General features: G+C 51.9%; 3 protein-coding genes across 5 annotated transcripts in view; 2 read left to right on the top strand and 1 right to left on the bottom strand.

The window, feature by feature from the left end:
• LOC126579596 (integrin alpha-PS1) overlaps nt 1-5,253 on the bottom strand; it is an 8,539-nt gene extending 3,286 nt beyond the window's left edge. Inside the window, exons 1-7 of one of the 2 annotated variants that reach the window (XM_050243045.1) lie at nt 4,697-5,253; nt 4,465-4,592; nt 3,838-3,891; nt 3,119-3,255; nt 796-1,210; nt 496-703; nt 1-428 (exon numbers count right to left, since the gene is read on the bottom strand). The exon at nt 1-428 is cut by the window's left edge and continues 818 nt beyond it. In XM_050243045.1, the coding sequence (XP_050099002.1) occupies nt 1-428; nt 496-703; nt 796-1,210; nt 3,119-3,255; nt 3,838-3,891; nt 4,465-4,592; nt 4,697-4,875 (1,549 nt within the window). In that variant the 5' untranslated portion in view covers nt 4,876-5,253. The remainder of the gene's footprint in view (nt 429-495; nt 704-795; nt 1,211-3,118; nt 3,256-3,837; nt 3,892-4,464; nt 4,593-4,696) is intronic. The other variant, XM_050243046.1, reaches the window with a different exon arrangement.
• A 1,172-nt stretch (nt 5,254-6,425) lies between these two features.
• LOC126579852 (protein twisted gastrulation) lies at nt 6,426-9,726 on the top strand. Of its 2 annotated transcripts, none has more exons than XM_050243505.1 (4): nt 6,426-6,673; nt 8,240-8,789; nt 8,875-9,016; nt 9,083-9,726. In XM_050243505.1, exons 2-4 carry the CDS (start codon nt 8,357-8,359, stop codon nt 9,273-9,275), a joined length of 768 nt encoding a protein of 255 aa, XP_050099462.1. In that variant the 5' UTR covers nt 6,426-6,673; nt 8,240-8,356; the 3' UTR covers nt 9,276-9,726. The 2 variants fall into 2 exon arrangements, with proteins under 2 accessions (XP_050099462.1, XP_050099463.1); XM_050243506.1 differs by lacking the exon at nt 6,426-6,673 and adding an exon at nt 8,129-8,178.
• Nucleotides 9,727-11,510: 1,784 nt separating this feature from the next.
• LOC126579851 (SPARC) lies at nt 11,511-14,424 on the top strand. The gene is made up of 2 exons (XM_050243504.1): nt 11,511-11,697; nt 13,143-14,424. The coding sequence occupies exon 2, from the start codon at nt 13,193-13,195 to the stop codon at nt 14,204-14,206; it is 1,014 nt and encodes a 337-aa protein (XP_050099461.1). The 5' UTR covers nt 11,511-11,697; nt 13,143-13,192; the 3' UTR covers nt 14,207-14,424.
• Nucleotides 14,425-14,741: the final 317 nt, after the last annotated feature.

Raw genomic sequence — 14,741 nt, forward strand, 5'->3', positions numbered from 1 at the left:
CCACCCGATCGCTACCGTACGAACCGACGATCAGGTCCGGGTACGAGTTCCCGTCCAGATCGTAGTTGCCGGCCAGCGAGCTACCGAACGTTTGCCACCCGCGTGGCCCTGCCGGTTGCGGGTGGAAATCGTGCGGATCGATTATCTGCGATGGTTCCGGCGAGAGACCGTGGGCGGTACCGGAGTGGAGGTAGACGCGCCCGCGGCCACCCAACTCGTACGGTGCCCCGATCGCGACATCGTTCATCCCGTCCCGGTTGAGGTCACCGCAGGCGGCGATGGCCGTCCCGAAGCGGGACTCGAGGCGCCCGGTTAACCGTTGCTGGTAGCGCTGATCGAAGGTGGTGCCACGGTTCAGGTACACATACACGGCGCCACCGTCCGTACGGTTGAAGTAGTTCGGTGCACCGACCAGCAGATCGAGCAAGCTGCAAAACGAACGAACGGACGACGGTTAGTGTGTGCCATCGCGACGGCTCCCCGCCAAACACTTACCCATCCCCGTTGACGTCGACCGATAGCAGGGTACTACCGAACCCGGAACCAAACTGTTCACCCACCAGCGACAGGTCACGGTCGAACGGGTTTTTGCGCTGCACGTTCGAGAAGATGACTACCTCGCCGTTGCCGTCGCCGGCCCGCGGTGCACCGCCAGCGTACGTCATGTAGTTGCCAAAAAAGCGACCACCGGTAACGGCCATACCTAGAAAGGGGGGGGGGGGGGGGGAGGGCGAAAGGAAACGTGAGTACGTTGAATGGCCGTGGATTCCCCGTGGATTCCCCGTGGAAGCTCACCCAAGTAGCTGTAGTTCGGTACGGGCGAGTTGACGTTGTCGTGCGGTGCGTAGTACTGGAACTTGTCGCGTGACAGAAAGTCACCCTCGATCGCAACGCTAAACAGCGTACCCTTCCACGTCATCGCCCCGGGCGTACCGATGAGGGCGGTCCCGTCCACCAGCACCGCACTGGACGTACCGGACTGGCAGAACGCGTACTGCTGGTGTTCCCGCTCGATCGAGCGACCCCGGCACACTTCGACGGCAAACCCGAACGAAAAGTCCTCGTTCAGCACGTAACAGATGCCCTGCCCGAGGTACAGCCCGTGCGAATTCGACGACGATGACGATGACGACGACGACGACGAGTTGGCAGAGAACGTGTACGGTTGCGGTTTGCTCACCTTGATGTAGCGATGGGCGCACACGAAGATCTAAGATTTGCGAGAAAGTACAGCAGGGTTTAGGGGGATGGTCACATGGACAGGGTGCGCCATCCTGGATGCTTTCCTATTTTAAACGTTGAATAACTCTGTCATTTTCCAACCGATTTTCAACAAATGAATCAGTTTTATTTAGGTTATTTTATGCCATTTATTGTGTACATACTCAAAATATGATATCGATCAAATCGATCGCCTTCATTCAACATACAAAATTAGCGGCCTTTTTTCGGGCATTTTACATTGGTTTGACAACATTTAGGGATTTCTTTTGGTAATTTCAGCTCCAATATTTGCTCTAAGTTGTTTCATAGTCTTCGGTTTGTTGGCATAAAACTTATTTTTCAAATAGAACCACAGAACCATGCGACGAACTAGGATGCACCATCCGTTGCACGATCGTAGTTTCCACTATTGACCGATTATTTTCAAAGTAAAGTGTGACAATTTCAGTCCATTCTATGAACGTGAAGTGATGCATTACTAAAATGGCATAGACTGGCGTTTCAGAAACTGGCCTACTTGTCCAAATCCGGTTGCAAAATGACAGAGTTAACGTATGCATTAAAAAAAGGAGACAAAATTTGAAGGGCGATAAAAAAATAAACAGATGACAGATAATTGAGTTCTGTAAATTACATGTGGAAAGGAAGTTTATCAGTTTATTAGCAAAAAAATTCTACGCCATTCCGAGTAGGATTCTGGAAGTTAGACGGTAATTTCGACATGGCAGTCGCAAAACATTTTTGTGCACATGTTTTTGAACTATTTCTGCGCCTTTTCATTTAATTCCTCCTTTGTTCTTCCAAGAAAATTGTTAAAATAGATCCTACGTTTAAAGTTAGGCCAGAAATTTTCGATGGGCAGAAGCTGGGGGGACGTTGAGCGGGTTCGCAATCTTTGGTATCACATTGTTACTCAGCCGCTTCATTTCGTCTAACGATCGCTTCGCGTATCGTTTCTGGTCAGACTCCTCGATCTTCGTACCAATTAGTGTTCCTTGATGATTGACGCAACCTTCTGCAGTCACTTGGCATAATGAATTTTACCGATCAAGGCCAGAGTTCGGAGTTAAAAAAGGGCAGCCACTGAAGGACCTTCTTGAGGAACTTGGTGTGTGTGTGAATTTCACCTTAGATCTCACTTTCTTCGTGCGGGAAGTAAAATATGAAGTGTCTTTTAATAATCTTTCATCTAGATTGAGATAGGTATCGCTTTCATTCACCACCGCCACGTCGCGATGCGCCAAAAAATTAACTTGACGATCGTGGTCAACCGCTGTCGCTGTGACATTAATTGCTGCTCTGAGATTAGTGGCCAGGATATTCGCTTTCTGACATGTATGCCTATGAATTCCAGATAGTTCTTAATTATTTGGGCCGTTGCACCGATCTCACGGCCAATCGCACGCAGCAATGTAACAACTTTTTCCTCGGTCTCGGTCGGATCAGCATCCTTTGGAGGGTTTTTGGTCGGTCAGAGTCGTCGGCCGTGCCGAACTATGCCTTCTTGTGATGCTATTATTGTTGGGCAAAAGTGTCAAGATCATGTAGATACTGAAACGGCCATATCCGACACTCACAAAGTGTCACACGATAATCTTTTTGGTCGCGTCAGGATACCGTTTTTGAAATGCGCAAACCTTGGAACGAAGTTGCTTCCCTTTTTTCGCCATCACGATTAGAGTTCGACTGATAGAGCTTTCAAATTTTGTCTGATGACTCATAAATAACTACTATTGATGCTGCATTTTTAGTTTCTGCAGTGCGATTGACGGTTTGCCCATGAAAAATCGGCAAAATTTTGTCTCTTTGTTTTTAATGCACACGTTATTCAACGTTTAAAATAGGAAAGCATCCCGTTGGCGCACCCTGTATGTCCGCTAATCGTGTCGCCTACCTTATTCTCTTGACCTCCCGTTTCTACGGACACGCCGAGCCACTGGTTTGTTTTGATTTCGTCCGCCCCGGGCGGTACCAGGTTGTTGCGCACCGCCGCCGGATCATCGCCCTCCAGGTCATCGTCGATGTCATCCGCTGTGGGCGGACGGAGCGGTAGCACGGGGTTGAAAGAAGCAAATGAACAGGGTTAGTTCCGATGGCGCTTTCGATCACGCCGGAGGGTTAGTGTTCAACACAGGCGCAACACAACAGAAACACACGCATGGGGAAAGCATGGTTAATTTAACAAAGCAATTATAAAAAAATAGAAAACATTCCGCTATAGTTTTAGTAAAACCGTGCAGCTGTTGCACACCGCGAGTGAGTTGCTGGTGGCGAAGAGCATTCCGAGCAAATGTACGCAAACAATCAAGGTAAATGGAAAATGTCCTGCAAATGCAATGATACAAATGGGCTGTATGAATCGAAAACGAAAACACACATACAGTCGATGCATTCAAGCGCAAGCCGCAAGCCATGCACTTAGCCTATACAGTTGTTTGAATGCACACTATTCAGTCACATGCGGCCATTCAGACTTTCTGGCAACAATCTCGCAACAACCAGGCATTTTCCGGTCAGATTGTTTCGTGTGTTTTGCGGTTTCGCTTTGGCGGCATGCTGGGCAAAGCGGACAGCAGGAACGCGACGCAGCGGTAACTCTTGACCGGCACTTACTCTTGCTACGCGAGCGGTTTGCACTTTGGCGCTGTTCGTACGAGCCGGTAGCAGCTTTCACCGATAGAAGATTGGAAGCATTAGTTTTTCGAAGACACACGACAGGGTACATTTGGGGAGGGGGCTGTATGAATGGATGGATGAACCGATACAGCTAACACTCGAATGGAATGTAACGGGCCACGGTTGCTCGAATCACTTGAATCGGTTTTTTTTAAACATATATAATGACGGACGAGAAGTATTTTTAACTTGAATCGGTATTATTGGAGATGAATCAGTAAAGCTTCCTCCCCCCTGGGGGGGGGATACGGGCAATTCCAAGCTTTTGCTTTGTTCTACCCGCGTCCCCGCTGACTTTTTTTTCTAACCCGACTTTCGAGAGAGAGAGACAGCACGTAGAACTTGAGAACACTTGAGATGCGCTGCAATATTGTGGAATGCCCGATGTGTGCTGAAAATGTGAAGCCCCTTAGAGCCTATACCGACACCGGCAAAGGTATAGCAAAACCCAGTTTTGCAGGTAGGAAGCGTTCTGGCGATGGAAAACCATGGAAACCAGACGGTGTACCTGGCAGAAAACCAAAAAAAAAAAAAAATAAAGAACGAAAACCCTCTGCAACTTACTTCGGAGCCCGTCGGTCACCACCTGCAGGCAATCGTCGGTGGCAAGCGTAACCGGGCAGCGGTACAGTGCACCGGACCGGTTCGAGCCCGGCTGCAGGTTCTGTCCGAGTGGCGCACCCACGAGAATCCTACCAGCAAGCGACAAGCGTGAGTGAGTGAGAGAGAGAGAGAGAGAGGATCAAGGTAGAAGTTCGCTTTAGAGGGGTTGGTTGGGTTCGAATGGGCGTCTTACCAGCTCGTCGTACGGTTTGCGTTGCCCCGGGTGCCCCGTTGGTGGTGGCCAGCGACCGAGTAGCCAAAGTAGGACCCGGACAGGCCGCGCTTCTCCAGTATTTGATGCGTTTCAAGGTTGAACGGGGAGGCGCCGCTGACTAACACTAGCAACACGCCCCACAGTAGTTCCAGCATCATTTGTCACGTTGGCTGACGCAGTTCGGCGTCTCCGGCATTTATTCCCAATATTCCACCGCTCTGGTTTTTTGTTTTTCGCGGGCCACAACAGCACTGTTCCTCCGGCTACATAGATTGAGGTGATTGATAGATAGCAGCAGCGTTTGATAAACGGGTGACCAGGGATGGGGATGGGGTTTTTGGGGTGGCGTGAATCCGTAACGGCACTTCACTTTTTCACTACATTCGCCCCGCACCGACGAGACCTAAACGGCCGAGTGAGGGCAGTGAAACCTCTTGAAACTACACCCGACACACAGACAGACAGACAGCTCGGTCGCTCTCCCGTTCGGCCCGAGGCCTGCGCCTGATGTTTGCCTTACTGCTTATGCTGGCCTTTACGACCCTCCCATCCCAATGAACAACGGGCTACACGGGGTTTTTGACACATTTGACACAAGCGCGACGCAGCCTGCGGAGCTGTGTCGCGTTTATTTGTTTATATTTTTTAAAATGGTTCTTCATACCCTTTGCCCCTGGCGGGGTGGGGGGGGGGGGGGGGTGCCGCGCTCAAATCAAGGCCATCTTGGATACGACAATATGGTGGAGCGTGTTGTGCAATGATCCGGGGACTGACGGGGGCGAGCAACTGCGTGCGTTAATGGCATCCCGCGGTGTTCGGAACACCGTCTGGCAGGTGGCGATTACCGTAGGAGCCACTGTGTTGGTCTGGCGCGAGAGCGCTCACGGAAAGGACTTATTAGCGCGCCCTATATACAGTATGCAAAAAAAAGTTTATCCACCCCTTGCAAACAATTTACATTTTGACTGATTTTTCATGAAAACCCTCAGCTTAAAAATGCGTAACTCCATTATTTGTGGAGATAAAACCATCCAATGGGCCCCAAAAGATGTATTTGGGACTAAAGAACTAAAATACATTTTTGAAATTGAGAGGAAAAATGGTTGTTTGATTATTGTGGAGTAAAAACTGTATAACACCATACAATAAAATACATGAGAGTGGATAAACTTTTTTTGCGTGCTTTTCGTACCTTGCTCCACTGTTTCTGTAATATCTTTGTTTCTAGGAGATATTTTTCAGATCTGTAAAAAGCAAAGTAAAGAAGAATAAAAAACAAAACTATTGATATATGAAAAACATTTTTAGGCTGAGGTTTTTCATGAAAAATCAGTCAAAATGTAAATTGTTTGCAAGGGGTGGATAAACTTTTTTTGCATACTGTACATGAGTTGATGAGATGTTTTTGGCATCTTTCCCCCGCCCTTTTTTTTTGTCAGCGGACTCCTGATGCCTCACTTTTCCAGTATCCAACGATACGCGACAACGCCAGGATCCGAATCCGCACCCCCCCCGTCCCCGGAAGCCCGTGCGTACATTCCGATCGATCGAACGATCGATCGTTCGCAGTCCTGCGCGGGCGGCTGCTGTCAAAGTTTGAACGCCACTCACCGAATGAACCGCACGCTCAGTGAGCTCTCGCAGGAAAGGTGCGCGCGTACGCGCGTTTGCCCACAGTTTCGGTATCTCGATCTCGATGCCAAAGCCCGCGGTCCGCGCCCAGTTGGTCAGCGTCAGCGCTCGCAGGTGAATATAGCGAGAGATCGAGACGAGCGATTAGGCGGTGATCATCCGTACACTGGTGCGATTCGGTCCGGTTCGTTTGTTATCGGGACGTGTTGAATCCGCGGCCATACTGCGGCTACGGATAGCTAGCGCTAGATAGCGATCGTGCTGGCGTCGCTGATCGTCAACCAAATCTCCAGGACCCACAACACACCCGCCCAGGATAACCAGGTGAGTTACTACGTCGACCTTCCAGATTCCAGCAGTCTTTTGGAATATGGCTAAAAAAAGGCAAAGAGCGAGCGACAGCAAGTGAGGGAGAGAGAGAGAGAGAGAGAGAGAGAGAGAGAGAGAGAGAGAGAGAGAGAGAGAGAGAGAGATGAGCCAGGTAGAGAGGAAGCGAAAGATCGGTGCGATCGGTGGCGGGGGAGGCAGGGATGAGGAATTGTTGCTGAGAAACGGAGACCACACACCTCTACACATCTACACATTCATCCATGCAAAGACTTGATGGAGACGCAAAAGCAATCAATGCGAGGTATCTCCGCGTTACCGCTACGCGCATTCAACGTGCGTGATGCTGCCCGCCCGCCCGCCCGATCCGATGCTGGTGGTGCCCGGTGGATCCTGGAGCTATGGAAATAATTGGTTTGGTTGGTTTAGGGGCCACCGAGGGAATATTTGCCAAATTCGTTTTGGCGTTTCTTTCGTTTGTTTTGTTTCTGAGGGGACTGGCTGAATGTTGTGCATTCCTACAGTGAGCGGACCGAACGCTGCATTCCGTTTTCGTACACATAGAGAGTGAGATATTTTCCAATTGGATTTCGGGAAAGCCAAGAGTCGCACCAACGCGAACGACTGCAGCCGCCATCTTCGTCATCTCGATACCCCCCACACCCAAAAGCTGTCTGTTCGGCAAGTGTTGTCAGTGCGCTGCCCGCTTTGTTGTTTATTGGAAGCACACCCAGGAAGGAGGAGGTAATCCAGCAGCAGCAGCAGCAGCAGCATCTCCGTGATAGCAGTGGGGGTAACTACCACCAGTGATTTCCAAGGACAATCTGTGCTCCCATGTGCTCACTGCTTCACTGGCGTAGAGGCGTGCGCACGCTCACATTCTGCGCAATCGAATTGTGTATTTTGCTGTTTCCCTTTTGAGTAACAATACAGAATACACAATCAGAAATGATGCGGATGCCGACCGACCGATCGATCAGGCCATCACCCGCTGCTAAAGTGCCCTTTGGTCACTCACCACAGGCCGGCAACGCTGCTGCTGCTGCTGCTGCTGCTGGCCGTGCCGTAGAAGCTGCGGGCACTCTGGGGCGGAAATAGAATATGGCCCTGCTGGAGCGGGTTGCTGCTGCTGCTACCGCCAGTCGCGGTTGTTTACATTTGGTGTAAACGAACCGCTGGTAAACATGCGGCGCGGATGCAGCAAGATTACTTGGGCGGACTTGGGCTGCGCGCATGGGCAAAAGGAGCTAGCAAGTGCACGCAAAACAAATTTTATAGTTTTGCTCCCCTCGGGGCCGGGTTTTTGCATGTAATTAATTAGGCGGAACGGTTTGCCGCTGCTGGTTGATCGCACGATGTTGAATGTTGAATGAAGGTGAACTGACAGTCACCTTACCCGGAATGTTGAGACGATGATAAAGCGGCCCGATCCTGTCGCAGCTGTCCTCACTCTCCAGGAAGGGCCGCGAACGGGCGGATCTCGTCGTGCGGTGCGCGGTTATGTGAGCACCCGATTCACGTCTAGTCTCCGCACTTCTAAGCGGTGTTTTTTTTGTTTTTCAGTTTTCAGGTTTGCCATTTTGTGTGCAGCTGCTGTTGACCGGTGCGATACGATACCGCGTGGCGCCACCACACCACACCACATCTATCAAGCGTATCAACGGCTGCATTCTATCAACCATGGTGATCGGCGGCGAGCGGCGCTCCACGGCACTCCCCCTAGCAGCGATCTGCGTGGTCGTGCTCGGTCTCACCGTGCCGCCGGTCGACGGCTGCAACGAGATGGTGTGCGCGAGCATCGTCTCGAAGTGTATGCTGACGCAGAGCTGTAAGTGTGATATGAAGAGCTGCACCTGCTGCAAGGAGTGCGCCGACTGTCTCAGCTACCTGTACACCGAGTGCTGCAGCTGCCTCGAGATGTGCCCCAAGCCGAACGAGACGTCGAACGAGCTGTCGAAGCAGTCGCACATCGAGGATCTCGAGGGGTTCCCGGGCCTGTACGACGCCATCACGCTCGAGCAGGACGCACAGGGCCGCTGGAAGGTGTTTTCCTTTCCGATCGACATCGATGCGGCACTGTACGGTCCCAAGGGTGACACCAAGTACCTCGTCCGTAAGTTCCCGTTGCCCCGTTACTCTGTGTGCGGCTCACCCATGCCATCTTTTTCCCGCTCTCTGTCCCGGTCGTCCACCACTAGACTCCACCGATATGGACCTGAAGGCGAAGTATGCGGATCCGAACAAGATCACGGTGAACTGCACCGTCGCGTACCAGGCACAGTGCATGTCGTGGAACAAGTGCAAGGAAAGCTGCCGAACGATGGGCGCCAGCAGCTACAGGCAAGTGGATGGAAGGCTTCCACACCGCATGCTGAGCTTACATAGTTTTTTTTCTTTTTTCTTCAGATGGTTCCACGATGGTTGCTGCGAGTGCGTTGGCCATTACTGCATCAATTATGGCGTTAATGAGTCGCGCTGCCGCGACTGTCCGGAGAGCAAGGAGCACGACATTGACGACTTTTTCAACGAGGACGAACTGGACTACGGTGATGGCGTTGGCCCGTTGGACAATTCGGCCGTCGAGTCGACCAACATATGAATAGTGGTGCCGCTGCTTGTAATACACCTATTCCGACCGGAATGAGAGAGAGAGAGAGAGCGAACAAAACTAGTGTAGAATTGTAGGGGGAAGTGGTTGGCGATTTCCGGTTGGCTTTTCGGGCGTTTTTTTTTCTTCTCCATTTTTGTTTTGTTCTCGGCATTTTACATCAGCGATACACAGCGAGGGTTTGCTACGTTCCATGGGTGTACAGTACAGGCTTCCGAAAACCACTGGCTTAAAAATTCTCACTCTTCCCCGATTGCTCACATAGGCGTACAGCTTCTTTGTTTTTAATATATATATATAAAATATAAGCGTAGATATATCTATACAGTGTCGAGCGAGGGCCGTAAGTACGCAGAAAGTCGCGTAGACACACATAAAAAAAAAAATCATATAATTAGTGTATGGGGCATACCTGCTCGTGGATAGCAATATGCGCTTACTGGTAGACATAAAAACAACACTGATTTAGGAATCAGTTGTTTTATGCATAGAATGGGTGCGCACATTCTTTGGGCGATTAATGAGTGAGTGAGTGAGGAGTATTTAATCTGAACAGCAGGGATCGGGTGATCGCGGCGAATGACATTATGGTTTTGGTTAACTTCTAACGACGAGCCACCGTTTCCTCTTCTTCACACAAAATACTAAATACACAACTAACCTGGTAGCGAATAGAAATAAAATTGGGCGCAATGTGGGCACCATGACATCGGAATGCTGAATGTTTGATGGAACATTTTCGGATCGATTCGCCGCTTCACCGAGTTCGCGTTCAGTGCAGTGCTCAAAATGCATTAGCTGGGTCGAAACGGAACAGTGCTGCTGGATTGTCAAAGGGGAGGGTGGATAGAGCTTGGTATCAAAAACCGTAGTAGGGACCGGAATAGACTTAATCATTCAACCGAAGCGTGACCCCCTTTAGCGCGTTTAGTGTGTACTAAGGATGCTCGTGAGCGTAGTAAATGTATGTATGTGGCACCGAGACGAGACGAGGAAAGTGCCATAGGTTTGACTCTGGCAGTCTGGTTCAAAACAATCCAAATGTCAATGCAGGTCGCAAGCTCTGCTAAAATACTACCGTGTACCGTGTCTAACCCATTGATCGAAAACGTACTTACCATCTACCATTGTGTTTGTTTGTTTGTTTGTTTTTTGTTACCAATTTCGAACTGATCTCACCTTACCTGCACGGGCCCACACGCTTTACAGTAAGTAGGATGGCCCGTGACATCGCAGGCTTGGCCAAATCCACCAGTCACCAGTTCCTGTTTCCGCCTAGGCATTCAGTGAGTTTCACGTCGGCACTTCCGAAAAAACCGACCGTCCAGCGCACGCTGCGCATTCGTTCGACATTTATCCCGCGCTACTGTGCGCTCGAATTGAGGAGTCAGTCAACGCTATCAGCATCATTCGTCGCCGTCGTCGTCGTCGTCGTCGTCGTCTTCATTTCTCTGTTAGTCTAATTTTTACTCGCCCGCGCACATCTTAAAGCGTAGCGCACATGTGGCGCACAGACTCCACCGGTTTTGTCGATAACGAAAGTGTCGCTTCACCTCCCCTCTCCGCTTTGCCCTTTTCTCGTTAAACTCACATTTTTTCTCTTTCTTTTTCAATCTCGTACCAATCTAGCACGCAGCGGGCGTGCACCATCCCGGCCTGCCGGCTGGTTCCTGCCTTGTCGTTGTTGTTGTTGTTGTTGTTTTTGGTGTTCCACGGCCATAAAACAAGTGAGTGCGGCTGTGCCGACTGCGGCGACTGCGGCCAACCATAAGCCACAGAGGTCTCACAATAAATAATAAAAAAAAAAAAAACACTCAACATGCCCTCCCGGAAGATCGTTTCCGATGATAGCTTTACCACATGCACATAATGCTGGCTCGGGCTCGAGTGTTGCGTCTGCGATAATTACTATCGCATCTGCGTGTGTGACCTGCACCCCTACGCGATGTATTCCCCCCCCCCCCCCGCCTCCCCTTTTCACGAGGGATGCCGTCATCATTTCGCGCTCGCCAGTGCCAGTCCGCTCCACAAAGAACGCCTCCGTTCCGATCGCATCGCGCAACATTCGCGCGGCGCGAATTTTCTGTTCCATCCCCATTCCCCAGAAGCGTCGGGTGACTGGGTGAGCGAGCGAGCGAGCGAGCGAGAATCTTGGTACCGCCGACCGATCTCGATCTCGTCCAGCTCAACTCCATCTCGTGTCCGATTGCGTGTACGCTGTGCTGGCGTAAGACGCCTGCTTCTGCTGCTGCTGGTCGATCGTCTGGTTTAGTCTTGCTTTGGCGATCGCAAGGAGCGCATCCCAACAGGCACCGTTCCAGTGACCGTGGAAGTGATTTGCTGTGGTTGGTGGTTTGGCAGTGGAAGTTCCCCTGCCAGTGAGGCCCGGATCCAAATAGGAAGAAAGCCCTGGGTAAGGCGTAGAATCATGGAGCAGAACTGGAGAGTTCTGTTCTGAATATCCCATTCGGTGAGATTACCGGTTAGGTGACGGCTTCTCGGTGGCCGGCTTCCGAGCAGCCGACATTCCGAGTCGGTGCGCGAATGGTTTTGTGCGCGACACACCGGAACCGTTTCTCTGGACCGGAAACCGCTCCTTATCAAACTGCTAACACGCTGGACAGGAAGCACAGTCGGAGCACAGCCGGAGTGTAACCGCGTGCCCGAGTGTTCGCCTTATCGTTTCGCCGAGGTCAGTCCAGGGCAGTGCCGCAGAAGAAGGCTCCGGAGTTGCTCCGATTGTCGGTCACCATTGCAGCCGCCGAGCTAGGCCAGCTGTCGGTGTTCTATGCGATGGAGGGATTTGCGCCGAGAGCGCCTTATCGGGCGGGAAGCCTAGTAGCCACAATCAACCGACCAAACCGAAACCGACCTGATAAGCTTGCGTTAGTTTTTCGGTGCGGTGGGAACTGCGCAATCAAACTTGGAATTGGTGCTTGGATTGGGCGAGTCCAGGCGCATCTTTCGGTTGGAGATTTTGTGCGAGATCTTACCTCTTGGCACGGTCGCTGCCAACGTTAAAGGGCTAGCCGCTAGTCGGTTTACCAGCCTTTCCTTTCAGCGCGTAAACAGCAGTTCAATATTTGTATCTTCTGTAACTCTCGCTCTCTCTCTCTCTCTCTCTCTCTCTCTCTCTCTCTCTGTGTCTTTTCCACACACGCATGCCCTGCAACAAGAACAGCAAGACCGTTATGGGGTTTTGTTTACAATTAAAGTTGAGGAAGTTATAAATAACTTCTCGCCGAACGGAAAGCAGTTAACCGAACCAGAAAGGAGTGAGGTTTGTCTGTGTGGCCTGTGTGTATTTAAGAGAGAGTAAGAGAGAACGAGAGAGAGAGTGAAAGAGAGCGATTGATTCCAGTTTACGATCGTGATTTTTGGGACAACTAATCGGTTTAGTCAATATTGCAGTGATTCCTCCTCGACGACTTCATGACAAAAAAAAACCCCTAAATTCGCAAAAAAACCACACGAGGAACCTCAGGAATTCGTGGGCTGATGATGATGAGTCATCGGGACCGGTGCCCAGAGACAGATTTACCAGATGTTTGTTCCCCCCCCCCCCCCCACGGTTCGCATGAACTGCCGAGTGCATACCGGCCATTTCAAACTCACAGTGCACCGCTGCGATACGCTACAGTGCCGTTGCGCGTTCCGAGAACCACACGCAGCAGGAAGTTGTTCGTTTTTTTCGGATTCGGTTTTCGCTTTCGGTTCGTTCTGTTTTGTTTTCCTGTCGGGTCAGTGGTAGTAGATCCCGGTTAACCGAACCGCCCCCCCCCCCCCCCCCCGTTCAAAAAAGGTGTAAACGTATCACCTGTAACGCACCCGTGTAATGGTTTCCCCTTTTTGTTCCAGGCTCAGACTCAGACAGTAGAAGCGAGCAGTAACGGTGTTTGGGTGTCGCGATGTCGCGCTTTGCTGGTAAGCTGGTGGTGGTGGTGGTGCTGCTAGTGTGCAGCCCACTGGTGCGGGCGAACGATGGGCTGCTGGATGAAGAGTTGTTAGACGACTTCGACGAGGAGGACATGGAGTTGCTGCGCCGCGTCGAGCAGAAGCACGTGGACAAGGAGCTGGAGCGTGAACAGCAGCTCGCCCACGCCCAGTCTGCCATCAATATGGCGGGCGAGTACGACGGATACCAGGATCCCTATCTGCAGCAGCAGCAGCAGCAGGAGGAGGAGCAAGTGGAGGAGAATGCACCGAACCGTGCGCCACGGTTGACCGATCCGTGCCGCGGTGTGCGGTGCGGTGCCGGTCGCATCTGCAGCGTGAACCACGACGAGAACAAGGCCGAGTGCATCTGCATCCCGGAGTGCCCGGTCGAGCTGGATCCGCGCCGGAAGGTGTGCACCAACCTGAACGAAACGTGGGACTCGGCGTGCGAGGTCCACCGGCAGCGCTGCCTGTGCAACACGCACGATCCGCTGTGCCGGGGCGAGGGTGTGCGCCACGTCCACATCGATTACTACGGCTACTGCAAGCAGATGCTCGAGTGCTCGGAGAGCGATCTGGCCGACTTTCCGCGCCGGATGCGCGACTGGCTGTTCAACGTGATGCACGATCTGGCGTCGCGGGACGAGCTGCCGGAGCAGTACCGGGCGCTGGAGCACGAGGCGGAAACCAACATGACCAAGCGCTGGACGAACGCGGCGATCTGGAAGTGGTGCGACCTGGACGGGCACCCGCACGACAACACGGTGTCGCGGCACGAGCTGTTCCCGATCCGGGCACCGCTGATGGCGCTCGAGCACTGCATCTCGCCGTTCCTGGAGAGCTGCGACCCGAACGGGGATCACCGCATTTCGCTGCAGGAGTGGGGCAAGTGTCTCGGGCTCGAGGAGGACGATCTGACGGCGCGCTGCGCCGAGATCACCAAACCGGACGAGCCGGAGCGGAACGACATCGAGGCCGCCGTCTAGGCCCCTGTCGTCGTCGTCGTCGTCGTCGACTACAACGAGCAGAAGGACGCGCACAGCGTTCTTCCATTCCTTATTATTTTTTTTTTTATTACTAGCGCTACGCACCCGCTATATTGAGCCATATTAATCTCTCCTAATTCGCTCCCTCCCCCCTTGCTCGTCGTCGATTGACACTTTACTAAAACCAATAAACGGAAATGTATAGTATATCCTGCCAACTCGGCCAGCGAAATTATCTGTCATCAGAATTCTCACCGAAACGTCTTCGCCGGCGGCTGGGTCCACACACAAAACTGGGTTTCGCGTAGCCGTTTCGGGTGCCTGGAAACAATGGGTTGCTCGCTCGCTTCCGTGAATGTGCGCGGTACCGCAGACGCTGAGGCGGATGAAGGCAGATCGATGGTCGCCAGAAGCAGTGCCGTGCAGTGGAGCTGGAATTAATGACGCGTTAAGAAGGGATCGGCCTCGTCGTCTGGTGGGTCTGCTGCTGCTAGCTCGGGGGGAGGAGGGTGTCCGGGGCAAATTTAAAAGTTCG

The sequence above is a fragment of the Anopheles aquasalis genome, chromosome Y, assembly GCF_943734665.1.
Source record: "Anopheles aquasalis chromosome Y, idAnoAquaMG_Q_19, whole genome shotgun sequence".
In the NCBI taxonomy this organism is placed as follows: domain Eukaryota; kingdom Metazoa; phylum Arthropoda; class Insecta; order Diptera; family Culicidae; genus Anopheles; species Anopheles aquasalis.

Excerpts from the sequence above, each read along its gene's own strand:
- LOC126579852 (XM_050243505.1), top strand. The coding sequence starts at position 8,357 with ATGGTGATCGGCGGCGAGCGGCGCTCCACGGCACTCCCCCTAGCAGCG. Across the intron at positions 8,790-8,874 it reads TGACACCAAGTACCTCGTCC|ACTCCACCGATATGGACCTG; the intron begins GTAAGTTCCCGT and ends GTCCACCACTAG. Across the intron at positions 9,017-9,082 it reads ATGGGCGCCAGCAGCTACAG|ATGGTTCCACGATGGTTGCT; the intron begins GCAAGTGGATGG and ends TTTTTTCTTCAG.
- LOC126579851 (XM_050243504.1), top strand. The coding sequence starts at position 13,193 with ATGTCGCGCTTTGCTGGTAAGCTGGTGGTGGTGGTGGTGCTGCTAGTG.